The sequence below is a fragment of the Artibeus jamaicensis genome, unplaced genomic scaffold (assembly GCF_021234435.1).
Source record: "Artibeus jamaicensis isolate MK-2021 breed Jamaican fruit bat unplaced genomic scaffold, CSHL_Jam_final scaffold_625, whole genome shotgun sequence".
Lineage (NCBI taxonomy): Eukaryota > Metazoa > Chordata > Mammalia > Chiroptera > Phyllostomidae > Artibeus > Artibeus jamaicensis.
In genome coordinates, this window is record NW_026522051.1 from 3,872,324 (window position 1) to 3,894,063 (window position 21,740).

A 21,740-nucleotide genomic window follows, 5' to 3' on the forward strand; every position below is an offset into this window, starting at 1 on the left:
ACCTGGTGGTCATCCTCCTGCTCCTCCTGCCAGTGGCCTGGGGGTGGAACTTGGGGCATGAGGAGGATCTCCCTTCCTTCACGTTCCCATCGAGGGGCTCCCCTTCTTCAGAGGCGACCTGCACCTCCACTGCCCACACCCTGGGGCTCCTGTGTCTCGGGTCCTGGTGTCCACGTGGGTCCGCAGGCACGTCCACACGGGCGCACAGCTCTGCACCTCACCAGCCCTCCCTGCACGAGCTCGGGTGGCTGTGCCGCTCCGACGTCCATGTGAAAGTGCTCTTGGAAGCACAGAGAATGACTCAAAGCTTAGAAAGGGGTGTTGCAACGCCCTGGCTCCTGCGGAAGAAGGGGGAGGGGGGCTGGGCTGAGTGGGGAGCCCCGAGGAGGGAACCAAAGCTGGGAATGAATTGCGAGGGTCTGGGCCAGGATCCGGAGGGTCCTCCTCAGAAAGTGCCAAGTCAAAATTCCCGGTTGGCCCCGGTTGGCCGGGAAGGGCCGGAGGGGGACGGAAATCCGGTGGGGGTGTCCAGGGGGAGGAGTGGGAGTCAGCCCATTCTCTGCTTGTGGTGGGTCTTTTAAATGCATTTTCCCACTTGCCTATAGAGATTTACAAAAATTTAAAAGAACACTTTTTCTAAACGAAAAATGTTTTATAGTTACCAAGAAAACTGTAACTTAGGGTTTTTTTTTTTGCATATTTTGGAATTACTTGTTTCTTTGTCTAGCTTTTGCAGTTTGCAGCTCACACCTCACAGAGCAGGGTATTTTAAGTCACATAGTGACAAACTGGAGCAATACTGTTTTAAAGATTTTCCCTCCTTATTTCTAGGTTGTTAATGTATCAGGAAGAAACAACAAAATTTTGCATAGGCTTTTCCTACAAAGCTCAACATGCTTTGTCTAGATCCCAGCTTCCCCAGAGAAATGTCTTTTGCAGATTTAGAGAGAAGGGGCTGTCCAGACGGTCAGTACCAGGCGGGGCTGGGATTAGAACCCACATCTGCTGCTCCTCGCCCCCCAGATCCACATTCCACCGGTGTCATTTCCCAGCATGCCCCCTGGAGCAGGCCATATAATTCTCTGTCCCCCAATTTTTGCATTTTCCCTTGAGCAGGAAGAGGCCCGGCCTCACGTTTGTGGCTATGAAACGTGACCGTGTACCTAAGGAGTTTAGAACCGTGTCCGGCGTACTGTACTTGCTCATTGAACGTGAGCTGCTGCTGTTGCTTGGGGCAGAGGTGACAAGACAGGGCCTTCAGGTGGCAGGGCCCTGCCGACCGCGGAGCAGCCTGTATTGCAGGGCCTGGTTGCGGGAGTTCCCCGAGGGCAGGAGCACAGGCCGGGCGTGAGGGTAGCTGTGGTTCTCCGGCTTCTGCACCACAACCCCCCAGGGTTGGAAAGGTGGCGCCAACTGTGGGTGTCTCCCTCTGTCCCCTTACCCGTGGGTGGGTACTAACATCCCGAGCAAGGTTGCTAATGGGACAGCAAACTCTCTGCCCAGGCACAACAGCTAAAGCCATTTGCTCCTGCCCAGCCAATCAGAAAGACCCATGCATGGCATTTTGTTTTCATTGGCTGAGGATGAGGTTGCTAAGCAACTTCCTCACCTGGGTTAGAATTCTGCAGTTCGAAGAACCCAGCTCCTCTTTCTCAATAAGTGCTTCTTCAACACACACACACACACACACACACACACACACACACACACACACACACACCTCCTTATTGGGAGATGTCAGAGGTTTGCATTTGGTTAAACATCAGAGACATAGATTTCTTAGGCAGAATTATTTTTATGGGTGAATGCTATCCATGGTTACTTACATTAATGAGCAAAAGGGGGAAAAAAAGGAGCCCACTCACGAATTAGCAGACACTTTTTGAGCATCTTCGTGGAGATTGTTGCCAGCAGCCGGGGGAGGGGATTGAAACTCGGTGACGGCCAGTAGGGCAGCAGACGTTCAGAGTGCAAATCAGTGGGGGGACCTCTGGGAGCCCTGGGCAGGGCCTTGGGGGAGAGGGAGGGGTGGCTGGGGTGATGCAGGGGCCACTCTCTGGGCCCAGAGCTACGACTGTTCCCTAAGCGATTCGGAAAAGTCAGTACCGTGAACGTTGTGTGGCCCCACCCCTACTGGGGTCGGCACTGACGACCCTTCATGGAGCCTCTACTGGCGGCCTGGCCCGGGCCGGACCCTTTAGGCCCACGGTCTGCCGTGGTCAGGCCAGGCGCAGCCCTGCCCAGCACCCTTCCCAGCCTAGTGAGTGATTCTGGCTGCTACCCCCCGCCAGAGGCCTCCATTTGTGGGCACAGGAGCTGGGGGTCAAGGTTCAAATCCAGCCTTTGGTGTTTTGGCTTCACAGCTTTATCTCCTTCTGGACTGTCCTCTGGTCGCCTTGGTGCCCCGAGGCCCTTGGGGACTTTAGAAGCCAGGGCTGCAAAGGCACCCTGCAGAGTCCCAGCGGCTGTGGGTCCCGGTGACCCTCTGAGAGCCTCAAGGCCTGACAGGCCCAGTCGCAACTGGGCTCCTGGCTCAGACTCCGACGACCCCAGACCACCCCCCGCATCTGCTCCTGTGGATGCGATCAGACCTGCCATCTCTGTGTTCAGGAAACGGGGTGGGGGCGCCTTCCTGGCGGGCGGGGGGAAGCCAGGAGCATGGACGAGCAGTGAGGGGAAAGCCCACCAGCCCTTCCCCATCAGAGAGGCTTAGTTTTCTAAAAAGTGTGTCTGAGCGAGGAGTGTGAAACGTGTGGGTGCAGGATGGCGCATTTCCCGGGCTGGCAGTGGGCACCAGGGACAGAGAGGGCACGTGCCCGGGGAGCAGCGGGGCCAAGGGGTTGCTGAGCCTCGTAGAACCCGGTGGCGGGACCGGAAGAAGCAGCGGGGAAAGCCTTGACTTTGGGTCTGGGCCAGACACCAGGGCTCTGGCAAACGCATGGTGCCTTCAGGCCCCGGCTGTGGTTCCCACGTGGCTGTGAAAACAAGGAGGGCGAGTGGGAGGCCGGTGCTGCTGTCCTGGTCGGGCGAGCCCTGGCGTCTGCCCGTGGGAGTGGACAGACTTGCGGTCGGGCAGCACCTCTGTCCTCGAAGCCATGCTTCTCCCCTTTTCTAAAAGCAAAGTCGTTAGTTTCCTGCAAGGACCGGGTCCCTTAGTCTCGAAGAACCGGCAGGCGTTTGGTGCCTTTGTCCCTTCGAATTCAGTTTCAAAGAGCCTGGTCGGTGGTCACACACGAGCCCCGCTCTTGGGGGGTCGCCGACTCAGCAGGAACAAGATCACATTGTTGCAAACCACTGCAAAACCGAACCTGGGCTCGCTCAGCCACCCCACGGACCCTCCCACGGACGAGCAGTCCAGGCGCGTTCTGACAGAGTCCGTTTCTGTTACTCCTCCTGGTAATGAAACAGTGCACTTTACATCTCAGACCTCTCGCACATCATTTCAGTTGAGTCTTGAGACAACTTGTGTGCTATCCAGAGTCCGTATGTATATATATATATATATATATATATATATATATATGTATATGTATTTGTGCTTGTTGATGTTCCTTAAGCATCATGTCTTTGCAGGCTATTTTTAGGATAGTTTATGTATTGAGTGTCCTTGTTCCTTGAGTGTGACTTTTTCTTAGGTCAATTTACTCTTAAAAAAAACGTAAATAGCCATTTTTCAGAAGCTAACGCTAGAACAGTGGAAGCCCCGTCAGCTGCAACAAACAGGGAAATGCTAAACAGAAATGGGGAATGATGAGTGCTCTCCCCAGTCTGCCCCGCACCGCCTCACGGGCCCCCCACGGCGTCCCTTCTCTCCCGGGCTGGCCAGGGTGCTGGGCACGAGGTCTTGGTCCCGACCATCCTGCAGCTGTGGTGACTCGTATGGGTGTCCCCAGGGAGCAGAGAGGCAGGACTCTGAGACCTGCGGGAGCAGAACAGGAGGTGGGCTGCAGGTGGAGTGGCTGTGGGGAGATGGCTGGGTCCCAGGGGTTTCGTGGCTCCTCCCCCATCAAGTCACATGCTGTCTCAGAGCCAGGCTCAGGTAGACACTGGCCTCTGTACATGCCACAGCCTGCCAGGACCCGGGAAGAGTCTCAAAGTATTCTTTCTAGTCCGTGGCCACCTGGGAAGGGTTTTGGTTTTGCTGGCTTGGGTTCTGTTTGGATGGTCTTCCAGCCTGAGATCACTTCAGAATTCAGTCTTCTTGTCCCTGGGACGTGAGGGCTCTTCACTTCGTCTCTGCTGCTCCTGACGGTGCAGGCAGGAGAGGACGAGGGCTGTCGGGCAGACAGCTTGCCTCTGGATTCTGCCACTCACGGCCTGGGCGGGGCTGGGCGCCGTGCTCGGAGCGGGCAAACAGGACTGGACACAGCCCCTCCCCCTCCCAAGTTACTGGAAGAGATGGAAACAAACAGACCGTTACTTAGAAAACAGGAAGGAAATGTGAAACCAGACAAGGAATACCAGGGAAGGCTTCCTGGAGGAGGCCACATTTGAGTTAGACCCTGAAGGGTGAATGAGAACTCGGTAGACACCAGAGGTGGGGCCAGTCATCTGGCCCCGGGCACCAGAGGGTGAGACCGAGCCCAAGTCTCTGGAACAGGATGACGTGAGTTAACGTGTGGAGATTCTCAGGGGCTATTCAGGCCACATCGCGAGTGTCTGACCTGTTTGAACCCCGTGTCACGTCTCCGTGGGCCCACAGCATGTGGCTCCTCCTCCGTGGAGGGGCTTAGAACCGGGGAATCGGTCCATTAGTGAGGCAGTGGTCCCTGAGAGCGGAGACTCTCCAGGCAGAATGACTAGAGGGTCCCAACCTCCGTGGGGACGGGAGTGGCTGTCCTCTCCACAGCTAGGACTTAACTAAGTGAGCAGGAGCTCCAGAGAGACCCCAGGCAGACACCTCCAGGGGGGGCACCATGTTTCGGAATAGCCCCACGTGAAAACACTGATCTAAAAAGACACCCACGGCCCTGGTCATTGCAGTGTCGTTCACAGCAGCCAGGATGTGGGACGGCCCCTCGGTGGTGAGTGGGTGCAGCGTGGTACCCGTGTGCTGTGCAGTGGGACTCGGCCATGAAAAGGGGGGTCCTGCCCTTTGCGGCCACGCAGACGGACCTCGAGGGTCCTAGGCCGAGTGACGTGTCAGGCCGAGAAAGACAGGCACCGCACGACCTCACTTATCATGTGGAATCGAATGAACAAAACAAAACGAAAACTGAACTCAGGGACAGAGGACAGATTGGTGGTGGCCTGGGGAGGGGGGTGGCGGGAGAGCTGTGTGCTCTGGGGCTCCGAGTCCGGGCCCCTGGGACAGTCCCTGGCACCCCTGTGAGAGTTCGCTGTGGCCAGAATGCGGGCCTGGGTGTCTGATGCGCAGGCTCAGCCCGTTGTCACGGTGGCAGCGTGGCTCTGAGGCCCGGGACTCTGGACCGGCCTGGCTACCTGCTGGCTTCCCCTGGTGCCTGGGGGTTGGTGGAGGCTCGTCTTCCCTGGCCCAGGCCCCAGTGGCCCAGACCTGGGGACCTGTGGGCGGCCCCGTGGCCTTGGCTGATCTGACCCCCGACCGTGGGGTCCAGGTGGGACCCCGAGAACCCGTCCTTCAGCGAGCGTGCTGGCTCTCCGCGGCCCTCCCTGCTCCCTGCTCTTCGCTGGCCTTCCTGCCACCAGCTCCCTGAAGGGGCAAGCTCGTGGTTCAGAGGGAGAGCAGGGCAGGGCCCAGGAAGCGAACCTGGGTGGGGTTGGGGGCTCCGCCCCTGCAGGGCCAGTTGGCTCTCCCCAGCCCCCGCCACCTACGCTCTTCTCCCCACAGGTGCCCCCGGCCACTCTGGCTCCACGTCCATGAGCCCGTCTGCAGCCCTGCCCAGCGGGAAGCCCATGGAGAGCCACCCCAGCTTCACGGACACCCCCGGGAGCGCCCCGCGGACTCTGGGCGCGGTGGGGGCCCCCCTGACCGCCCTGGGCTCTCCATACCGCGTCATCACCTCGGCCATGGGCCCGCCCTCCGGGGCGCTGGCGGCCCCTCCCGGGATCAACCTGGTGGCCCCGCCCAGCTCTCAGGTAGGTGCGGTCTCAGTGTGGTCAGCAGCCCCCTCCCTCCTTGGTGGACTCCTGTTCCTTCCTGTCAGTGGACTCCCAGGGGCGGGCGGGAAGAGGGACGGGCGGGTGGAGGTTCTGAGACACCATAACGTTTTGCAAAGGGAGTCCGATCATCCGGACGTCAGTGTGTGAGGCCCTCGGGCTTCACGCTCCCGGCGACCCTGCCCTGGGGCCCTGGACGAGCTCTGAGACCAGTGGCCAAGGTCTGGGCTGTCACGGCAGTGACGGTTGCACCGCACGCCACACACAAGCCAAACAGACTAGGGATAGAGTTGCAGCAAACAGCTGCTCTTTTTCCATGAGCAAGTTAATAGGGTGGGTGTGGATGGGGACAGGGCTGTGGGCGGGGAGTGGGTGAGCACTGGCCCCCACCACTGCCTGTGGCCGCCACACTGCGCGCCCACGGAGCCGGCGCTGGCCGGCCAGCCCGTCTCAAAGCCCTGCGAGTGTGGCCACTGTTCCTGGACGGTGCACAGAAGGATTGGAGCTGAGCTGTCAGCTCAAAGCCGGGTCCTGGCCAGCCGGGCTGTGGACGCTGTATTTATCCTGCCGAGCACTGCTGGGTCTCGGGGGCCTCAGGCTCCCAGCGCTTGTGGGCAGTGACACCTGGCCCAGGTAACCAGGGGCCGCGGGACATCTGGTGCCCTTGGCGTTGGCCGTGCGAGTCACACCCTGAGCAGTCAGGGAGACTGTCCTGGAGCCCCCTGGGCTGAGGGGGCCTTTTCCCGTGACCTGTGACCCAGGTCTGGTGAGTGCGGCCTGGGGTGACGAACCCGGAGAGCCCCGATGGGGGCGGCAGGCAGGTCCCCTGTTCCCAGCTCAGTCACCCGTGGTCTGAGCTTCTCTTGTCCACCTTGCTGCATCCTCGGTATCAAGGAGTGGAGGGAACTGGACTGATTCTCTGGGACGGGGGCTGGGTCACCCTGTGCAAACCACGGGGCCTCTCAGGCCCTTGTCCTCCGTTGTGGGGGAACAAACTTTGCCCTGAAACCTGATGGGGATTTTCATGAAGATCAAAGTGATTTGACAAGTCACTCCTTGGGCCCGCACAGTGCTCTATGGTAACCAGTTCACTCGTGACTGTTACTTTACTACGCCTAAGTGACATGCCACGCACCCAGGGGACATGGGTCATACATGCTGGCTCAGGTGTTGGCCGGTGCTGGGTGTGCCCAGACCCGTTCAGGTGTGCAGGCACTGGCCGGCGTCCGCTCTGGAGATCGGGGAGTCTGGACGCCCGCCGCCGGCCCGGGGCGGACTGTCCGAGAGGATGCGCCGGTTCCCAAACACCAAGTGTGGGGCGGGCAGGGATGGGTGAACCGCTCGCGGGTGAGCCGATGCCGCCAGGTTTTCCTGGGTGTGAGTGTGTGTGAGTGTGAGAGCGTGTGTGGTATGCGTCTGTGAAGCTCCACACACTGTCGTAAGTGGAGAGCCTGTCGGCTGGACCTGGAACAGGCCGGGTGTCCCTGGCAGGCCGTCCGCTCCTGACCTTGCCGCCCGACCTGGGCTCTGTCTGTGGCGATTGCTGCCCAGGTGGCCGTCGCACCTGAGTCGCCGTCCTTCAGGGGTCTGGACTGTTGCAACAGAGGCAAACAGTAGAGCTGGACCTGAAAGACCACCTCACCTAAGGACTAAAGGGAATGTGAGCCGTGACATCTTTCCTTCACGAGAAACCCTGTCTGCGAGGCAAACCACAGACACGTGGAACAAAGCAGATTTGGCGGAAATGGGGGCAGGAGATGCGACACCTTTTCTCTCTACCTCCTGCCACCGGCCACCACACGCTCGACCCACCTGTAGACAGGAGACGTGGTCTCAGGGGCGTGTCCTGGACACTGCTGCCCAGCCCAGCGCGGCGATGGTGCCCCTGCCCCACCGGTCACAGAAATTCTGCAGGCTGGGTCCTGTTAACCGGTCGTCTTGGAAGAGCGCAGGCCCCTTAGCGGCGGCTCTCCCCTGGGGGACACGGGGTGGGTGACGGGGCTGATGCCCACAGGGTGCAGTCGGGGTGCAGAGAAGGTTCACGGGCTGAGACCTGACCCCCGACGGGCACCTGGAAGACAGAGGCGACCGTCTCCAGCTCCACGGATTTTGCAGTTTCTCGGGAAGATCAATCATTCCTTCCAAAACGTGCTCTGGGGCGACCTGCCTGTTTCTCGTGCGTTCGGGCACTTGGCTCCGCGTCCTTGGTGGCCCATGGAAATGCTTTGTCTTCTCTCCCGGTGCACTGGGGACTCGGTTGACCGACCTCTGTGTCCAGCTGGCTCAGGCTTGCCTGCCATTGGCGGAACGAGGGGATGTGCGTGTTTTCTCGGCTCCTTTGGGTCTGCCTCTGGCCCGAGGGCCGTGGCCCCTCCCGGAGCGAAGTCAGCACCTGCTCTGACAGGAACCGCCTGCCGTGGCCTTGTGCTGGGTGCGCCGGTCTGTGCGGATTCCTGGCTCAGATGGGACCGTGAGTCCCAGGAGCCGGAGCACGGGGTGGGGGTGCTGTGATTGCCGGGCCGGGCCTGGGCTCCTGGCAGGGCTCAGATCCTCTGCCCCCCTTTATCTCTCCCCAGTTCACATCGCGCCCACACATTTCTCAGACACTCTCTGCTCGGAAACGACTTCTCGAAGTGGACCTCATGTGTTTTTTGAGGACGCCCTTGTGGCTCTCGACCTTGGCCTCGGCCTCGGGGGCCGGGCTGCCTGCCCGGCTCGGTTTCATTGCCTTTTCCCCTCTTGCAGCTCAATGCGGTGAACAGTGCCGGCCTTTCCGAGGACATCAAGCCCTTACCGGGGCTCCCCGGGGTCGGGAACGTGAACTACCCGTCCAGCAGCCCCGGGTCTCTGGTGAAGCACATCTGTGCCATCTGTGGGGACAGATCCTCAGGTGCGTGCAGAGTCCCCGCCGCCCCGCGAGGGCGCCCTGCCCACGTTTACGCTGCCCTGCTGCTCCGCTGCTCGGTTCCAACGGTCCAGCTCGGGCCCCGGGTGCGAGTCCTGATGAACGAAAGCCTGGCCCCGCGGCTGAGGACTGGGCTGGTAGGGAACAGGTCGGAAGCCCCTCGCTCAGGAGTCGCTGAGTTGGGTGTGTGTCTGGGACAGAGACGCTGCTCCGATTGGCTGGTGGTCGCAAGCTAGAGTTTCTGTCATTAAAGAAAAGATGGTCTCTGAACGGGTGGCTCAGTGGGCTGGAGTGTCATCCTGTACACCAAAAAGTCACAGGTTTGATTCCCAGTCAGGGCCCATACCTAGGCTGTGGGTTCAATCCCCCGTTGAGGTGTGAATAGGAGACAACCGATTGACATTTCTCTCTCCCTTCTTCTCACTCTAAAATTAATAAAAACATGGCCTCCGGTGAGGATTTAAAAAACGATGATTTTTATAATTCTGAAAATAATGTCCCAGTGTGTAGAAAATTTGAAAGAACTAGAAAAGTACAAAAGGAACTAAAAAATATCATCTCTACTGTTCCCTAGAAAGACACACCCTTAGCGTTCTGGCACACTCGTTTCTCCGGGTTTCTAGTGTGTTTTCAGGGGCAGAAATAAGTGTTTTTGCGGATTCTATCTTCTTTGAGCCTCCTCCCCTTTTGCTGGGCGCATGGGCTGGTGCCAGTGAAGGGTTGGGCCGTGGGTCCCTTTCTGCCCCCGTGACACGCGGGTTCCCGTGGGAGGGGGCGAGGGGGGTCTTTTGAGCGGACACACACACTGCCCCCGCAGGCAAGCACTACGGCGTGTACAGCTGCGAGGGCTGCAAGGGCTTCTTCAAGCGGACCATCCGCAAGGACCTGCTCTACACCTGCCGGGACAGCAAGGGCTGCCTCATCGACAAGCGCCAGCGCAACCGCTGCCAGTACTGCCGCTACCAGAAGTGCCTGGTCATGGGCATGAAGCGCGAAGGTAGGCGCCCCCCCCCACCCCCCACGCTCAGCGACCGCGGCCGGGACCCAGCCCACGCGGGGCCGGGCGGAGCCTGCGGGCTGGGCTCCGTGGGCAGCAGCTGGGAGGGGACTTTGCAGACCCTGGTTCCTCGAGCGCCATGGTGGGACGTGTCACCAGAGCAAGAGCAAAGGGGACAGAGGCCGTCTCCGCGTCCACCCGGGAGGAGGGGCCCCCATCAGGCCCCTTCCCGTGGTCAGACTGCAAGTCCGAGAGCCCGGGGTTCGGGGGCTGGAGCTCCCCTGTCCACCCCCCACGCAGGGACGGCAGACTGACCCTGGTGCGGCCGACGTCTCCCTCTGGGGACGCCCGCTGATCCTACCGCCCGGGCTCCCGGGAGCGTGGCCGGCTGCGGGTCCCCTGAGATGGGCGCGCGTGTGCCCCTAGTCTCGGCATGGGTGGCCTTGGCGGTCCGCAGGCTTCGCTGTGTCCTGCAGAGAGACGACCCTGGTGCCCTGGGACACGGTGACGTCTTCCCGGGCCCGGGGGTCAGCTGCACTGTCACCGAGTGAGGAAAACAGTCTGAAAGTGCTTTGTTCTCCTCATAAGATGGAAAAGCCTTCCCGCCAAACCGCACAGATCAGCCGAAGGGCAGCTGGTTAACCAGCGAACTCCGCCAGGTTCCCGGTGTCCACGGCGACTCTCCCTCCACGGGATCCGGGGGGGGGGGGGTCCTGCCCCTCGGGACCTGCTCCATCGCCCATTCGTCTGTCTATCCGGGGGCTGCTCGGCCCTGCGGGGCTGGGCTGTGCAGGGAGGGGGGCTCCCTGACGGGGGACGAAGGAGAGCCTGTGAGCCCCCGAGAACAGAGGGGGCCGCCCGCAGAGAGTGACGTTCCTGGAAGCTTAGTGTGTCCGAGGGGTGGCCCTTCAGAACCTGAGGGGCCCCCGACCTAACCGTGTGGCCGCTGGGGACACGGGCTGGGAGAGGTGTTTTCCGAGGTCCCTCGTGCAGGGACAGCTCTTCGTTGTCCAGGGCGGAGCCCACCGCAGGCCTCCTCCCCGCCCAGTTCGCAGCCGGGCCGGCACGGACTCCCTGAGACCTGCGGGACCCAAGCCCGGGCTCCGATAGCCTGCCCTCCCAGCCTGCTGGTCGAACCGCGGGCCCCGTCCCGGGAAACGCCGTCCTCTGCGGGACTCCCCTCCTCTACTGCGCCTCCCACACCGGGCGGCGTCGGCCGGCTCCCTCTGAATGGTCTGGAATCTCCGTTCTCACCGCTCTGTCGGCCTTCACCGGCACCCCAACTCCCGCCGTCTTTCGACATCAGGATGGGTTCCGAAGACACCTCCTTGCTTCACCCCTGCCTTCCCGTGTTGCTCGGTGACAGAGCGGCCAGAGAGAGCTGTTGAGCACGAGGGTCAGGGCCACCCTCCTCCCCCCAGACCTGGGGGGCCCTCCTTCCAGTGAGGGACAGAGAGCCGGCGGCGCCGTCCTCTCTTCCCCAGGACGGGGGAACATTCTGTGCAGCCTCCGCCGCCGGCACAGCCAGCGCACCCGATGGAGGGGCCCGCCCGTCGGCAAGAGCGAGAGGCGGGGCCAGCAGGGACATCTTCCACCCGGGACGGAGGAGAGAAATTTCAGGTCGACCTGGAGAAATGCTGCTCTCGTCACCTAAGACGCATTAAAGCAGCGGCTTTCCACCTTTTCCACCTCACGGCATACGCAAACTAATTACTAAAGTTCTGCAGCCCACCAAAAAATATATATATATTTTTTGCCAATCTGACTAAAAAAATAAGTATAATTCTGACCCAGTCACACTGGATTTGTGGTTTTTAGACAAAAGCCACTTTCTACCATTTTCTCGAGTCTTGGGATTAAAACAAATGTGCCGATGTGACCTCCGCCCTCGCTCTGGGAACGTGCGGATGGAGACCCTCCCTCTCTGGGTGACGGAGAGGAACACGGAGCTGCCGTCCTCACAACGCGGGGCACAGGGCCAGGCGGGGTCCGCCCGATGCCCCGGATGGCGCTGGGGGCCCCGCTGGGCCTGGGCGGGAATGTTCAGTGTTGGGAGGCCGAGGTCGCCGCAGCCCCCAGGTGGGCCCATGCTCCCTTCCTGCCCCCAGATCATCTGGGGGGGCTGCGGTGTCACGTGGAGGACTTTCCTCCATCCCTTCACTTATGAACCCCCCACGAGGCCCTGGAAAGCAGCCCCGACAAGACGGAGCAGGTGACGTGTGTCCGGGTGGCGGCACAGGGGCGGAGCGAGTGGGACGTGGATGCCGAGGATGACACGTGGGACCTGATGGGGCCCAGAGCCTGAGGCAGGGCGCCTGCCCCTGCAGCCCCACCTGCTCGCAGTTCACTACGGGGGGCAGCTGGAGGCCGGGTTGGGGGGCCGAGGGGTCAGGGGAGAGCGCCTCATGGAAAGGGGGGAATCGGAGGAGCTTAAAGCCTGGGACGTGCAGGCCTCGGGTTGTGGGCGTAAAAGCGAAAGCCCTGCGCTTTCCGAGTCCCTGTCCGACCACGACACTCCCGGTTCAGCACCGAGGTGACACACACGTCACACACGGGGAGGCTGGGCGGGTTGCCTGGTCCCCGCCGCTGTCCTGTGTGGTGACATCTGTGTGTCCCCCCGTCTGCCAGCGGTGCAGGAGGAGAGGCAGCGGGGCCGGGAGCGGGCGGAGAGCGAGGCGGAGGGGGCCGGCGGGGGCCACGAGGACATGCCGGTGGAGCGCATTCTGGACGCCGAGCTCGCTGTGGAGCCGAAGACGGAGGCGTACGGCGAGGGGAGCACGGAGAACTCGGTGGGTAGTCTGGACCCGCCCCCGGCTCCCACCTCCCGGGCGAGGCCGGAGCAGGGAGCAGGTCCCAGAACGTGCCCCCCGCGCTTGGTCCCTCTCCAGACCAGCGACCCGGTCACCAACATCTGCCACGCCGCCGACAAGCAGCTGTTCACCCTGGTCGAGTGGGCCAAGCGCATCCCGCACTTCTCGGACCTCACCTTGGAAGACCAGGTCATCCTGCTCCGGGCAGGTAAAGGCTGTTGGGGTTCGGTTCTTCGGGGGCGCACACTGGGGCTGCTGGTTTTGGAAAGTCCCCTGGGGCCTGAAAACGAGCAAGTGGAAGGGGCCGTGGTCGGTTGCGACAAGGTAACCCCCCGGCGTCTGCTTCTGTGATGCTTGTAGGCTCGTAAATTTGGACGCCCCCCCCCTCATAAAAACACTTTGGTCCCCCAGTGCAACATCTTTTGTTGACAGAGGGGTGAGACTCCTTTTCCAGGTGGATTTTACTGCGGCTTCACGGTCTGCGTTTAACTTTCAAAGACAGTTTGGTGCTTGGGACTTGGGACCGAGGCCCCCTTGACGCCTCGTTGCCATCAGGAATCGGAAAAGAGGGCTGTTCCTGTCCCACGGGCGAGGCGGGCGGGGCCGAGGCCTTTGCTCAGGCTCGTTCTCGGTGCTCCCCCAGGGCCCTCCCGACCGTGAGACTCTGTTGGCTTCTGTTTCGGGGACTCGGTGCAGGTGACACGTGCCCCATCTCCCGTTTGTCACCGAGCCGGTCTCTCTCATCCCCAGAAGTGCCAGGTGTCGGCTGAAAGCGCCGCACTGAGCCAGGCACCTCAATACAGCACCGCAGACCTACAACCAGGTTGTCAGGTCCCGGGGGCGAAGACAGCAGGGCCTGCTCCCTCCCTCCGCGTGGCACGGACGTGGTGACGCTTACCCGCCGCGTGTTCAATCCCTATTTGTTGATTGAATGTCCCGGAGCCGCCTTCTGGGCCGCCCTGGAGAGGCTGTGGGGGGCACTAAGCCCCCACAGGGGCCCAGGCTCACCCTCTGTTTCCACACTCATCAGCTGACGCCCAGAACTGGCCTTTAGCCTCCCTGGACTGGTGACCGTGCCTTTGTTCCGTGGGGATGGTGACACGGGCCGGACGATGGTCAGGTGAAGCGAGACTGTGGCCGGGTCCCCTCAAGGCCCCTCTGGTCCCCACAGGGTGGAACGAGCTCCTGATCGCCTCCTTCTCCCACCGCTCCGTGTCCGTGCAGGACGGGATCCTCCTGGCCACGGGTCTGCACGTGCACCGCAGCAGCGCCCACAGCGCCGGCGTGGGCTCCATCTTCGACAGGTGCCTGCTGCTCCCAGCACGCGTGCACACATGTGCACGCTGAGCACATACATGCACACATGGGCCCGTGCACGTGGTATGCATGTGTGCTCGATTGTACACATGCATGTGTATTGTGGGGTGTGCATGTGTGTGTGCAAGGACCAGCCCCCAGAGGCCACTGCCCCCCCCCACCAGGGTCTCTTGGATTTGGTTCGTGGCCCATCCTGCCTTCGAGTGGCCGAGTGCTGTCTCCGAATCTGTCCTCCGATGACGTGATGACGCCCTTGAGGGCGGGGCTGGGGCTCACTTCTCTCCGAGCCCCCGTACCTGGCGCACCAGCCAGAAATGGGGTGGGCACCTACCTGCTGGTCTCGCTCACTCCCTCGGCCTGGGCGCCTCACCGCCCATCCCTGCTTCCCGTGCAGGGTCCTGACCGAGCTGGTCTCCAAGATGAAAGACATGCAGATGGACAAGTCGGAGCTGGGCTGCCTGCGGGCCATCGTGCTGTTCAACCCAGGTGATGGGTGGTCCTCAGCCCCCCGCCCGCCCGGCAGCTCCAGCCTGCCACGCCCTCTGGTCCTCCAGCTCAGCTGACACAGAGGACACAGGGCCGGGACACTGTCCTTGGGGAGGGCAGAGGGTCAGCTCCGCATGGCCGCCCCTCCCAGCACCATCTCAAAAAGTCGGAGTGGGTGTGGGCGTTTGGGGGCCACTGGGGAGACCAGTGGCCTCCAGTAGGACCGAGGGGGGTCAAAGGTTGCCAGATCCTGCACGGACTTTTAGGCAAACCCGGGGGTTTTGCTGATGGATGAGACGTGGGCGCGTTCACGTGGGAGAAAGACAGGCGGTGAATGTCAACACGACTCTCGGGGCTTTTGTGTCGTTCATCGTGTGTCTGGGGAATGGAACTCTGGTTTCTGGAGGCGGGGCCATAAGGGCGGCGCAGGCACCAGGACTCTGAGTTTGGACGTCACTGTCTGAGCTGGTGGGGAGACTTCTGGGACTAGTGTCCGGGAGGCCACGGCCCCCGAAAGCCTGGAGCTCAGAGGACAGGGCCCTAGATGTGTGGGCAGGGCTGGGTGCCCCGTGTGATTGAGCCCCAACCCCCGGGCCTGGGGCGAGGTTGGTGGGAAGCAGGTGCAGGGCTTCGCCCGCTGTGCGTGCGGTGGTTGGGAGATGAGCTCTGCGAACCTCGAAGCCATTTGGGCACCTGCTCCACCCCCTGAAGCAGGCAAGACAAAACTCTCCTCCTGGGTGTCAGCAGCAGCCCCAGGAGCTTGGGGGGGGTGGGTGCAAGGGCGGTGTGTTTTGCGGCTGCTCCCCAACCAGCCTGAGTCTGGGAACTCCGGGCCGGGGCGGGGCAGCCTCTGTGGATGGCGCCCCCGGAGGTGAAATCAGCCGTCTTCTCCAGATGCCAAGGGTCTGTCCAACCCCTCGGAGGTGGAGGCGCTCCGGGAGAAAGTGTACGCCACCCTGGAGGCCTACACCAAGCAGAAGTACCCGGAGCAGCCAGGCAGGTGAGGCGGCCGCTGCTGTCCTCGCCGTCGCTTGTGTGTGGCAGAGGTGGGGGGCACTGTCCCAATCGCTTCCAGGTGGGACATAATGTCCATGAGAAGCCGAAAGCCACCGAGGCCTTGTCTCGGGGAAAGTGGGGGTCTCGTCTCTGGTCCCTCACGCAGGGTGGTGCCCTCTCTCCCTCCCTGAGCCCTTTGAAGACCGGACACTGAGAAACACAGCGTGACCGTTTTCAGCTGCAGAATTTCCCAGGGGGGGTGGGTCCTACTCTGTTTAGCGGTGGCCCTGTGGCTCCAAGCTTGTTTCCAATGGCTATCATTTGAAAAACTCTGGAACGTACCTGTGTTCCCTTGAAGGGGCTGCCTGGCCTTCTGCAGAGCCTGGGAGCTCAGTGAGGGTGGGAAGAGGCTGAGCCCCTGGTGTCCCTGGGGTATGGACACAAGGTGACCACCCTGAGGCTGAACAGCGAAGACAAGCACTTGGTGGGCGGGTGGAGGCCTTTTCTGGATGGTAGCGTGCTGCCACCCTGTGGACACTCTTCAGAATGCATGTCGCGGCCGAGCTCCGCTCTCTTGCTGACTCAGGAGGGTGCAGACGGGTCCCCACACCCTCAGCAGGCCTCTCCAAAGCCCACCACCCCTCTGCTCCCACCCGTGAGCCAGTGAGGACAGCGGCGGCCGCGTCCCAGGGCTGTGACTGTGAGTGAGTCCCTCTCTCAGCTCCGAAGCCCGGGCAGACAGCAGAGAGCCACAGCACCACATGCTCAGCATTTCACAAAGCACGAAACCCACATTTGTAGAGGGAAAAAATACTCTCACAGTTAGTGTGACTTTGCACTTCATAGGGAAGCCGCTTCCTTCGCCAAATTCCATAAAACCCTCTGACGGTGGAGCCTCATCCGGGGGCTCGCGTCCTGCCCCTTCACCCGCTGCCCCTGCGCTGCCCGGGGATGGGGGCGGAGCCGCCCGGAGGCCCAGCGCCGAGTTGGGGGGTTGCGTTGCCCTGGGTGTGACCTTCCATGTCTCCATCCAGGGTCCGACACTCCCGGGGGTCAGATTCCCCGGCCCCCTCCAGGCTCCCCCTTCCGCACAAGAGGGGACCCCACCCCAGTCACTGCCCCCTGCCCCGGCGGTCACCCGTGTCCGCCCGTGTCCTGACCCCCGCCCTGCCCGCAGGTTCGCCAAGCTGCTGCTGCGCCTGCCCGCCCTGCGCTCCATCGGCCTCAAGTGCCTGGAGCATCTGTTCTTCTTCAAGCTCATCGGGGACACGCCCATTGACACCTTCCTCATGGAGATGCTGGAGGCCCCGCTTCAGGTCACCTGAGCCTCGGGGCAGGTGTGTGTGGCCCCGCCCTGCCCACGGTCCTCCTCGTCCCACGGCCCCTCCCTGTCCACACAGTGTGACGCTTATAATAAAGACTCCTTTCTACGCCCTGGGCTTTCCTGAGTGGAGTTCTGTGTAGGCGTTAGAGGACACCCTTCTGCGCTGGCTAAGGGGCCGGGGAACTTTCTGGAAGTGCTTGGGAAAACTAACCCGGCCTCTGTACATGAAACAGGTTTAAACTGTCTTTCCCTTGCCAAGGAAGCCAAGGGATGCATAATAAAATAATATGCCTGCTCTCGGCAGCGTCAGAGCCAGTACATGGAGGGGGGGCAGGGCAGGTGGGGGCTGGGGTCCTCAGGCGGCCCCTGGACAGACGACAAGAAACACTGTTTCTGTCTGCGTGTCTGGTCGGTTCTGGTTTTTCCTCCTGAGAATAAGCAGCAAGAGCCTCATCCTGGCCTGGGGGTGAGGGGGCGTCCAGGAGGAAGGCCGGGAAGGGTCCTGGGTCCTGGGAGGGGGGTGGCGCCGTAACTAAAAATGGAGCCCCGGCCATCACCCAGCAAGACTGGAGAGACTGGCGCCCGCCCACTTTATTTTCGTTATTATCTACCCCACATCACCACCCTTTAAAGGAGATGAGAGGAAGCTTCCCCAGCTCTAGCCCTTGGAGCCCTACTGTGTGCTGGACGGTGAGTGCCCAGAGGGTAGGGACCAAGTCTTACTGAAGTCACAACCAGCCCACCGTCCGCAGCTCGGCTCTGCCGGTGGCAGGACCAGGGCTTAGTTGGTGCCTCATTCTCTGCTGCACCAACCCCCTGGCCCTCCTGAGTGAAGCCTGGTCCCACTTTGCTCCCTTGGTGGTCCTTGTGGGAACGAGACGTGGCTATGACAGGTCTTGTACACTAGGTGGCGCTGTGGAGAAGATGGCGTTGGCACGTGAAGTGTTAGTCGTCTCCACCACTTCTGTTCCTGCCATTCGGGGAAACCAGCCAGACGGAGCTGGGTTAGAACTTGAAGTTACTTACCCGCTCAGAAACTTCCTGGGAGCCTCTCTGTCTACTGAGTAGGGGTCTCACCGGGGGCAGTTGAGCTCTGTCCCCACCTCCTGCACCTCGAAGGTTTGGCAGTGTCTGAAGGCGCCGTCCCTGGGTGAGAAACCCGGGGTGGGGGGGAGTCATGGAGTTGCTAAATGTCCACCATGTGTGGGACAGTCCCCACAAAGCTGTTCAGCCCGAAACATCAAAGGTGCGGAGCCTGAGAAACTGCCGGAAAGTGTCACCAACGGAGCAGGCGGTGAAGTGGAACCTCCTCTTGTTTGGGGATGCTGGCTCAAGCCCCGAGGTGAGACCAGGAGGCCCCCGGAACTGTAGGCAGGAACGGCCTCCCAGAGGCGCCCGCAGGACTCACAGACATTGTGAGGAGACTCTGTGACCGGCACTCACATTGTCCTTGGGCTTATGCTCAGAAGGTTCACACTGGAGGAGAGAGCGGCTAACAATGAGGAGACCTCAGGGGCGCAGCCGGGCCTTACCCCACCCTGCCGGGGGCCCTGCAGGAAGGAGGTGACCCCAGCCCCGAGCCAAAAAAGGGGCCACGGGGGAACCCTCCCGAGCCTGGATGTGGGTTCTTACAGGGAGGGGAGGCCGGGGTCCCACTCCTGGCTGAGGCTCCTCTGTGGCACGAATACAGGGCCACCCTGGTGAGCGTGACGGGGTGCCTGAGGACACGGAGACCCTGGCCTTCCCCTTGACCAGGGGTCCGAAGGCCCGGCCCGTCTTGAGGGTAGGAGGGGGGAGGGAGAGCGGGCACCACCCGCTGTCTCCACCCCACGCAGTCCGGCTAGGAGGTGGCATTTCCAGCGGGCCACGCAAACACTGCAGGGAAGTCGAGCTTGGGGGATCCGCAGGTCCCAGCCCGAGGGAGTGGCTGCCACAGCCAGGGGACCCGTCTGGCAGTAAGAGGCTGTGGCTGAGTTACGGCAGGCAGTGACGAGCGGGTCACACAGTGGGTGCTGTCATATCAAACACGAGGTCCGGGAGGGCCCTCACTGCCTGCGCCTGGCTCCTGTCCTGGGTTCTCCCCCTGTGGGGCCCCCTGAAGAACCAGCTCCCCCGTGCCCCTAGGGAGAGCCACTGGGGGGACTTGCCAGGTGGAGGGCATTGCTGGGACCTGCCCCTTTCTTCCCATCAAGTGGAGGGAGGGCGTTGGATCCAGAGAGTGAGGGGGAGGGGTGCAGAGTGAGGGAGAGAGGACAGCAGGCCCAGCTGGGGGTGGTTTTGCAGCCGGTGTGAGGTGGACATTTAGATGCGACTGGACTTTTTGACTGCGGTGGCCTGAGGCCTGGTCTCCGGGGAAGAAGCAGGTGTACGGCAGTGGCCAGAGGGAAGGGGAGCCTTTTCCTGCCTGCATCCCACCGAGGTTAGAAGTTGGCGGTAGGGGCGGCTCCGGTCAGTACAGGGCTTCCTCGGGTCCCACGGCCCCGCCTTGGCGGCAAGGACGGGGTCTCTCCTCGCAGAGAAGCCCAGGCTGTTCCCAGGACAACCGAGGCTCTCCGTGGCTGGGACCCCCACCATCCGCTGCTTCCTCTTCCTCACCCACCCAGGGCCCGCTCCCCTCCTGAGCAGGGAGCTGCCTCGTCTGCTCAGACGCCCCCCCACCGTCCCGTGGGAGCCCCCAGGGCCCCGCAGTTTTTCCCAGTCCCCCGCTCTGGGTCACTCTATCACTTTGCTGACTCCGTTAAAACAACTATTGTTCAGCAAGTCGAAATACAATATTCCATTAGCTGCAGGTGTACAACGTGATGATTAGACACTAATCCCCAGGTGGTTCCCGGGCCCCCTCCACTCTCACTGTGTTTTCCACGGGCCCCTGATTGGAACACCTGTGCTGTGCGCTTCAGACTCCGTGGCCATCCCACCTGCGTCGTGGTAAACCCCGTGAGAGCGGGGTCGTAGGTTCCCGGATGTCGCCCCAACACCACCCACCTAGGCTGGGAAGGCGGGCCTTAGAGAGGGGCACTGCAGCCTGTGAAGGGGAGGTGGGGACCCCAAATCTGTCCCAGCCCCGGAAGAGCCGCCGTCACCCCGCGGTGCAGCCCCAGGGCGTGGTCTGCAACCTGAGGAGCCGGCGCGGTGCACCTGCCGCGAGAGTGTGGCCGGCCTGGCCCCGGGGGTTTGCGGCGTCCAGATTGCGGGGCGCGGGCGCCCTCTGCCGCCAGCCCGAGGCGTTGCAGGCACCTCCCGGGAAAGGGGCCTCCGATCGCTGCCATGGAAACCACCGGGATGCGGGTCCCCCAGCCTTCCGGAAATTCGCACTTACCGCACCTCCACTTCACTTTTAGGGAACACCTACGTTTGCCGCTGTTTGCACCAACCGCTAACGGAAAGAAATCCAGAGATGGTCGCTTTAGTGAAAAAGGGCCAAAAGTCGGCCTCACACCGGTAAGCAGGGCTCCACAGAGCGTCTTTGCACCGCGGGGAGCGCCCGGTCGGCACAGGCGTTATTGGGAGTGATGTGCTCCGTAATTTGGGGTCTGGGAACGCTGGGAAATGTTTCCCTGCAAAATCAATGGTCTTCACTTTGTACCGTTGGGGGTTACAGAAGGGTATGGAGAAGCCTCTACCTTTGGGAAGTGGGGGGAAGCTGTAAGTTGAAAAATAAAACTTCAAGGGACCCAGGGGGTCAAGTAGGGCCCTGGGCAGACAGTCCCACCGTGCAGTGTCAGCTTCTGAGGACGGAGAGGGGGCTCATGGGAAAGGGGGGTGTCGGGGGGAAGATGGGGGTCGGGGGAGAAGTCTGCCAACAGGGGCCAGTCTGGCTGGGAAGGGACCAGCCCCTCCACACCTGCCAGCCCCCCACTAGCTCCAGGGGCCCCAGGCCTGGAACTTCTGGGTGACGGGCAGGGGTCACGTGTTGTGCAACCACAGATGTTCCCACAGCCATGTGACATTGAGGCTTCTTTCTGAGGAAGATTGGGGACGTCTGAGGGGGCGGGTGCTCAAGGGGACTGTGTTTTAGGGACAAGTTCTGTTCTTTTCCTGGAAAGACCATGAGCCACCCGCTGTGGAGTGTGTAAATGTGCTGGCCCAGCTCTCCCCAAGTTCACAGAGGCCAAGTTCACAGCACACTCTTAGTTCCAGCACATATCCAAGGTCACATGGCCAGGAGGGGACAGAACCCAAACGCAAGCTCAGGAACACGCCTTAACACACATCACATACACCCCCCACCCCCTTCAGGAAGACAGCAGGTTCCAGGCCCCGCCCGATAAACTGTGGCACCGAACTGTGCAAATCCAGGCTTCTACTCTCCCGATCTCCGTTGTGAAATCTGGGTCTCACTCCACTCAGACCCCCTCCCTAGGGGAAAGCCGGCTGCCCCCGGGACAGCTGTCTGCAGCGGTCCACGCCAGAGACGCACTGGGTGTGTCCTCTCAAGCAGGCTAGTCCCTGTCCACCCCCCACTTCCCAAATGGCTACTTTTGTTCAGATTTTCCAAGCAATTTCACCCCTGGGGTGGGGAGAGCGCGTGGACCCATTTGGAGCCGGAGGACAATCTCGGGACGAGTGTGTTAGGACAGGAGGTTGTAAAGACGCCGTCTCTGAGCCCTAACGTCCAGTGCTCGGTCACCAAGGGTCCTGTCTCAGGCGGTGGCCAGGCCTGCATCTAGATGTCCAGTCGTTAGAGAACACCAGTGAGGGACGCTGACCAGGGTGGCAGGGCACCAGTTCATGTAAAAAAAAAAAAAAGAGCAAAACTGTTGGAAATGCGCGAAGACAATAATCGAGCAAAAATAAATACTTTGTATGTATTTCAAAAGTGGCTCA

At 61.5% G+C, this 21,740-nt stretch overlaps 1 protein-coding gene across 4 annotated transcripts in view; it reads left to right on the top strand.

Annotated features, from left to right (window-relative positions):
• RXRG (retinoid X receptor gamma) overlaps positions 1-17,024 on the top strand; it is a 119,902-nt gene extending 102,878 nt beyond the window's left edge. For all 4 annotated transcript variants that reach the window (XM_053659328.1, XM_037167430.2, XM_053659329.1 and 1 more), the window contains 9 exons: positions 5,810-6,057; positions 8,824-8,968; positions 9,801-9,980; positions 12,609-12,769; positions 12,869-12,998; positions 13,962-14,094; positions 14,502-14,593; positions 15,488-15,593; positions 16,767-17,024. In XM_053659328.1, coding sequence (XP_053515303.1) covers positions 5,810-6,057; positions 8,824-8,968; positions 9,801-9,980; positions 12,609-12,769; positions 12,869-12,998; positions 13,962-14,094; positions 14,502-14,593; positions 15,488-15,593; positions 16,767-16,914 — 1,343 coding nt within the window. In that variant the 3' untranslated portion in view covers positions 16,915-17,024. The remainder of the gene's footprint in view (positions 1-5,809; positions 6,058-8,823; positions 8,969-9,800; positions 9,981-12,608; positions 12,770-12,868; positions 12,999-13,961; positions 14,095-14,501; positions 14,594-15,487; positions 15,594-16,766) is intronic.
• The last annotated feature ends 4,716 nt before the right edge of the window (positions 17,025-21,740 follow it).